Source organism: Molothrus ater, chromosome 18, assembly GCF_012460135.2.
Source record: "Molothrus ater isolate BHLD 08-10-18 breed brown headed cowbird chromosome 18, BPBGC_Mater_1.1, whole genome shotgun sequence".
NCBI lineage: Eukaryota > Metazoa > Chordata > Aves > Passeriformes > Icteridae > Molothrus > Molothrus ater.
In genome coordinates, this window is record NC_050495.2 from 4,680,062 (window position 1) to 4,686,358 (window position 6,297).

General features: G+C 63.5%; 1 protein-coding gene across 2 annotated transcripts; it reads left to right on the forward strand.

The window, feature by feature from the left end:
- The first annotated feature begins 887 nt into the window (after positions 1-887).
- On the forward strand, positions 888-3,585 carry CRYBB2 (crystallin beta B2). 2 transcript variants are annotated; one of them, XM_036393626.1, is made up of 5 exons: positions 888-958; positions 1,630-1,748; positions 2,406-2,580; positions 3,034-3,176; positions 3,276-3,585. In XM_036393626.1, the coding sequence occupies exons 1-5, from the start codon at positions 902-904 to the stop codon at positions 3,442-3,444; spliced, it is 663 nt and encodes a 220-aa protein (XP_036249519.1). In that variant the 5' UTR covers positions 888-901; the 3' UTR covers positions 3,445-3,585. The 2 variants fall into 2 exon arrangements, with proteins under 2 accessions (XP_036249519.1, XP_036249520.1); XM_036393627.1 differs by having other exon boundaries at positions 2,406-2,538.
- The last annotated feature ends 2,712 nt before the right edge of the window (positions 3,586-6,297 follow it).

Genomic DNA, 6,297 nt, shown 5'->3' on the forward strand with positions numbered 1-6,297 from the left:
TGCGGCGGATCAGCTGACCCTGGTTTTCATTGGGGTTTAATCCAGCATTCTCGCTTTGAATCGGGCTTTAACTATTTTGTAAATAGTTTTGGCACCTCTCTGCTGCGGCTCGGTATAAATTCCACCTCCCGGCCCCGGCCCGTCACTGGCTCAAGCGGGTACTGGTATAACTGGTAAGACTTTGCTATTTATTGTCCTCTCTTTTGCCGTAGCCTCCTGCCGACCCCCGGGGCCGGGATCCCTTCCCGGTGCCCGAGCCGGGGACAGCCCCGTCCCCGCAGCCCAAAGCAGGGCATCCCACCCGGCCACGGCTCCGGTTCTTTGTGTCAGGAATGAGTTTTCACCCGATTTGGAGCTGCTCAGATACTGAGGGTCCCTCTGGGCTTGAGGACGGGGCTCCTTCCCGGGAGTGGCAGTGCCAGGCTGGGGCAGGAGGGCTCGGCACAGGCTCCTGGGGCTGGGGCTGGCTCTGGGGTGCTTCTCTCCATCACCCCTTCCAGCACACACCTGGGACCAGGACGCCCATCTGGGCAGGGACAGCCGGGAATGCTCGGCCACAGGGCCTGGGCTCCACTGGGAATGATTTAGGAATTGCCTGGGCTCACAGTTCCCTGTGCTGGAGACCCCGGGCAGGTCCCAAGGAGCATTGCCTGTGCTCTGGGCCTGGGGAGGTTTGGGGTGCTGAGCAGCCCTCAGCAGAGTTTGTCCCTGGCACCCCCAGGCTGAGCCCATCCTGCTGCAAGCCCTGGTCCCACCACCCTCTTCCCTGGGCAAGCTGCAGGGTAAGGATGGGGGGCATGGACACAGGGCTCTGAGCAGGGTCCCCAGCGTGTCCTCACAGGGCATTTAACAGATTTTAACCTGCTGAGCTTCCCTCCCAAGGCAGCAGACACCCCAGCTGATGATGGCTTCCGAGCACCAAATGCCAGCCTCCAAGCAGCAGCAAGCCAGCTCCAAGGTCAGTGGGACACTGCCCAGCCCTGCGGGGGGACCAGGGCACCCTCAGCCTCTCCGGGTGCCCAAATCATACCCGGAGGCACTGCTGGGAGCAGCTGGTGCCAAGCACGGCCGGCAGCGCTGCTGAGCCTTTGCAGCAGCACCCGGGGATGGGGAATGGGAATTTTTTGGCGTCCCGCAGCCTCGGGGCAGGTGGAACAGCTGGGAACAGATCAAGTGCTGATCTCCCACCACCGCTGCAGAAACAACAGATCTGTCCCCAGCGCCGCTGATCCCTGAGATCTGTGCTGGGCTGGTGGCCCCGGTGCTGTCCCCGAGCTGTCCCCGGGTGTCTGGGTCGCCGTGTCCCTCTGGTGGCTGCGGTGCTCCAGCCACAGCCCGAGCCCCTGAGCTGTTTGCTGCCCGCTGTGAGCGTGGCCATCCTTCGGCCAGGGGCACCGGGGCACTGGGACAGAGCTGTCAGGGCCTCCTGGGCACCCGTGAGTGAGACCTGCATCCTCAGGGGGATGGCTTGCACCTGCAGGCTCCGTAAAAGCCTCTGGGGTGCAGTTTTGGGAGAGGGAGAGGTCTGGGCTGCTGCAGATGTGCTGCCCAGTGGTGGGGACAGCGTGTGGCCCCCGTAGCGGTGGCAGGAGCAGGTGACAGCCGTGCTGAGGTGCTGCTCCCTTCCAGATTGCCATCTTCGAGCAGGAGAACTTCCAGGGCCGCTGCCATGAGCTCAGCGGGGCCTGCCCCAACCTGAAGGAAGCCGGCGTGGACAAAGTGGGCTCCATCCTGGTGCACTCCGGACCGTACGTGAGGGCCCTGGGGGGAGGGAGGGAGGGAGGGGCTGGCGAGGAGGGGTCTCCCCGCTGCCACACCCGCATTGCAGCGCGGATTTCCCGCGGCCATCGCCGCCGAGCCGCTCGCCCAGCCCGCCCCAGAGAGTGCCCGGTGCCGGCAGGTGAGCGGGGGGACCCAGAGGGTGACCAGGGGGTGGCACTGTCACCTGGACAGGAGAGTGGAGGGGTGTGGGTATGGGTGTGGGCAGAGACCACAGCGTTACCCGCAGTTTGGTTTCCCTCCCTCTGGGCGCAGGGACAGGTGAGACTGGGACCTGTTTGTGCCCTCTCCCCACCTGCTGGTCCCCGTGGGTGCTCTCCGGGCAAGGGAGAGCCCTGAAAAACCCCTGGAGAGTTCCCAGTGCTGCTCCCAGAACCACGAGGCAGCTGGTGGGAGCACAACCCCAGCTGGGACATTCGGGTGATCCCGCGAGTGCCCAAGGATGGGCGGCCACCACAGCGGGAAGCCCTGAGATGCCACTGCTGGCCGGAGGCACCGCAGCCCCGCCTGGCACCTCCCTGGCACCTCTCCCGTCCCGGCAGGGAGAAGGGGGCACGGCTGGGGCTCGGCCCGGCCTATCCCCGCTCCTCTGCCCCCTCTAAAGCGCGTCCCCTGCTCTCTTCCAGCTGGGTGGGCTACGAGCAGGCAAGCTGCAAAGGGGAGCAGTTTGTGTTTGAGAAGGGGGAGTACCCCCGCTGGGACTCCTGGACCAACAGCCGGAGAAGCGACAGCATCACTTCCCTGAGACCCATCAAAGTGGTGAGAGCACCCAGACAGCCACTACCCACCCGCCAGACCAAGGTCTGCAGCCAGAAGTCTTCCCCAGCCTTCCCCCGCCCTCCCCAGCCCCGCGGGCGGAGGGGCACCCCCTCCTGCCACCCTCGCCCCAGCCCTCGGGGCCCGGGGAGCCGTGGGGGGGTCGGAGGGGGCGCGGGGACGGGGGCGGTGGCAGGTGACCCCAGAGCCGAGGACGTCTGCTGGTAAGTCTGGCAGTGCCCGCAGGCAGCGGCTCTGTGAGCCCGACGGATGGATGGATGGATGGATGGATGGATGGATGGATGGATGGATGGATGGATGGATGGATGGATGGATGGATGGATGGATGGATGGACGGACGGACGGAGGGATGCGGAGCACCCCCGGCACGGTGCCCGCCCTGGCCTCGGGTTCCCCACAGCCCTGGGCTCTGCCCCCCCTGCCCAGCCCCGCGGGGCCGGCGGCGGCTGAGCCCCGTCTCTGCTCTCCCGGCTGCAGGACAGCCAGGAGCACAAGATCGTGCTGTACGAAAACCCCAGCTTCACCGGCAAGAAGATCGAAATCATAGACGACGATGTGCCCAGCTTCCACGCACACGGCTACCAGGAGAAGGTCTCGTCCGTGCGGGTGCAGAGCGGAACGTGAGTACCGGGGCCGGCGGGGGCGGTGCCCGAGCATCCCCGCGGGCGATGCCTGGGGCGCGTGTGTTGTACGACCCCTCTCCTCGTTTGCCTTGCCAGGTGGGTGGGATACCAGTACCCTGGCTACCGGGGCTACCAGTACCTGTTTGAAAAGGGGGACTACAAGGACAGCTCAGACTTCGGCGCTCAGCACCCCCAGATCCAGTCGGTCAGGCGCATCCGGGACATGCAGTGGCACCAGCGCGGTGCCTACCACCCCACCAACTAAAGCCCCCGGCCCGTGCCGGGGCGCGGGGAGCGGAGCAAGCGTTCCCCCGGCCGCCGCTGTGCCCCCGCGGCCTCGCCTCCCGCCTCCCCCCGTGTGATGCCCGCGCTGCCGAAGCAACTCAATAAAGCTTGGAGTTTCAAAGTCCCAGCTCTGCCCTTTGATCCGCGGCGTGCGGAGGGACCCCGCTGGCGGGATGGGATGCCCGCCCTGCCCTCCCGTGCTCCTGGCTGGGGAGGGGGCCAGGATGCTCTCGGTGCCACCCAGCGCCGGTACCATCGGTGCTGGCGGGTCACCCGAGTGTCCGGGTGAGGGAGGTGACCTGGGGGCTCTGGAGCTCAGCCCTGTCCCGGGTGACATCCTGCTGCGGGGACAAAGGTGTCCCCCGAGCACCGGGGCAGGTGCCACAGATGCCGGGGGGCCTCGGGAAGGAATTTCCCTCTCGGTCGGGGCACTTCCAAGGCGAATAATGGCACTCGTTAATAGGCTCTGAAAGCTCTAATTAGTAACAACGCTTTAATTTAGCAGTCACGGTGCTAGAGGATGCCTTTGTCATGTCATAAACCGGGCAAAGGAAGCGGGGGAGCGCAGCCGCACCTGCGTGGCCGGGGCTCCGTGCGGTGACAGAGGCGGTGACAGAGGCGGTGGCGCTCGGTCCCCTCCGGCAGCGGGACGTGGCCGTGGCAGCCGCTCAGTGTCACTGCGGCTGTGTGGGCACAGGTGAGGGGCACCTGACGGGGCACCCCGGGCACCCCGCGGCTCCTGGCGCTCTCCCGGCCCTGCAGGGACCCTCCTGGCTGCGGGGTTTGGGTGTGAATCTCGGCAAACCCGGGATGCTCAGGGAGTCAGGGATGCACAGCGTCCTCCTCGTCAGCTCCTGCACCCATCCTCTCAGAGTGGGAGGGTTTGCCCCCGAATCCTCCGTGTTCCAGAGGCTTTTCCCGGAGGAAAAGCTGAGCCCCAGGGGAACCCCCCGGCCGGCACAGCCCAGCCCAGCCCAAGGGCAGTGGCCAGCCCGAGCCATCGCTCGCCACACGCTGCTGTGAAATGCCAGCTCCTCGGCGAGGCTGTGCGGAAAGATGCGCCTTTCCCTCCCCAGGGAGGATTCAGGATCATCCCAGACCCGGAGGTTTTAGTGAAAAATGGGATTTTAGCGGTAGCAGCGGCGGTGCTCAGTGCGTGCCGGGAGGGAAACGGCGGCTGCTGGGGGGCAAAGTGCTGAAAGAGCAGCGGGGTGGGGAGCAGAGACCCCAAATCACGGAGCCAGAGATTCCCAGGCCGTGGAACCCTGGAATGATTTGGGTTGGAAGGGAATTTAAAGCTCATCTCGTTCGGCTATCCAGCCGTGGGCAGGGCCGCCTTCCACCTGCCCAGGTCGCCCCAAGCCCTCTCCAACCCGACAGTCGGGGGCCGGGGCAGCTCCCGCGGGGACGGCTCTGGGTGGGCTGGGAGAATTCTGGGGGAAAAAACCACCGAAAGCAGAAGTGGAAAATGTGAACGAGCCCAGAGCATCTCCTGTGGGACCCGCTGGGGGAAATTCCTCCTCTGGTGGCTGGGTGCACCCAGGTGGGCGCCCTCGGGTCACCTGGAAGCAGCTTCAGCTCTGCCGAGGAGGGTTTTTCCCTCGCTGGCTCTGGGGAAATGTGCTGAGAGAATAATTTGTTTTTTAAAATTTTTTATTCAAAAGCAGAAGATCGCCTCCGTCCCACGCCCGCTCCGAGCTGCCATCTGGCTCGCTGCTGCCGCGCTCGTCGCCTCGGCAGCTCGGAGCCCCCCGGCCACCCCAGCCGTGTCCCTGTCCCTGTCCCCTCCCTCCCGCTGGCCACCGTGTCCCGCTGCTGCCGGGGCTGGGGCGATGTCAGCGGTGCCACGGCGCTGCTCTGCCCGCTGGGTGGGTGGTTTTGCCATCGTGCCAGCAGCTAAAGCTGTTCTCCGGGCTGCGGAAGGGATTTTTTTTTAATTTTTTTTTTTTTTTTTCACCCAGCCAAAAGAAGAGGGGGGGATCAGCCCTGACCCAGCCCATGCTGGCTCCGTCCCCCGGATCCTGCGGCCCCCGCGACCCCCGGCAGGTGAACCCCGCAGGGGAGGGGCTGCCCGCAGGGGTAATTAATGAATTAATTAATTGCCGCGGGATAATTAATGAAAGAGTAAGACTGGTGCAAACCCTGGTAAATCCCACACTGAGGTGTCTTTTCCTTCCTTTCCTTCTTTTCCAACTGGAGCAGCAGCCGCTGTCTCTCCTCGGGAAGTGCCTCCATCAGGACCGTGGGTGATGTGGGATGGGCTGGTGAGGAAGGGGAGGAGGAGGAGGAGGCAAAAGCGGTGAAGAGATGAAGATGTGCCCGTCGGCTCCCACTGGCTTTGCTTTGCCTTTGCCAGCGGCAGCCGGGTGAATCCCCCCCTCGGGACACCCCAGGTTGGAGAATCACGGGCCAAAAAACAACAGTCTTGAAAAATATGGATTGTTTTTTACTTAAATACATCAGGCTGAGATCGGTCGCGCCCGCAGCCTGGGTGCTTTGGGCACCTAATGTGCCTTGCCAGCTGTGAAACTCCAGCTTCACTGTGGGTTTCACAGATTTTTATCTTCTGAAAATCATTGTTATGTTTAATTCTCCATCTTCAGGAGCCACGTGATTACATGAGATTCTTAGCTTCAATTTTTCTTCTCTTCTTCTTTGCATTAAATGGAGCCTCCAGCCTCGTGTTTGTGCCTCCACGCACAGACCCAGCCACAAACTCTGGAGGTTTAAGGAAGGAAGGAAAACCAAGCAGGAACCCAGCATGAATTATTAAAGCCTTGTGGTTTTCAGGGCAGATTTGTGATTTATCAATGTTCAGCTTTGGCATGTGGAA

Bases quoted from the DNA above. Each gene is read 5' to 3' on its own strand.
- CRYBB2 (XM_036393626.1), top strand. From the start codon at position 902: ATGATGGCTTCCGAGCACCAAATGCCAGCCTCCAAGCAGCAGCAAGCC. The intron at 959-1,629 runs GTCAGTGGGACA...GCTCCCTTCCAG, and splicing joins AGCAGCAAGCCAGCTCCAAG to ATTGCCATCTTCGAGCAGGA. The intron at 2,581-3,033 runs GTCTGCAGCCAG...TCCCGGCTGCAG, and splicing joins TACCCACCCGCCAGACCAAG to GACAGCCAGGAGCACAAGAT.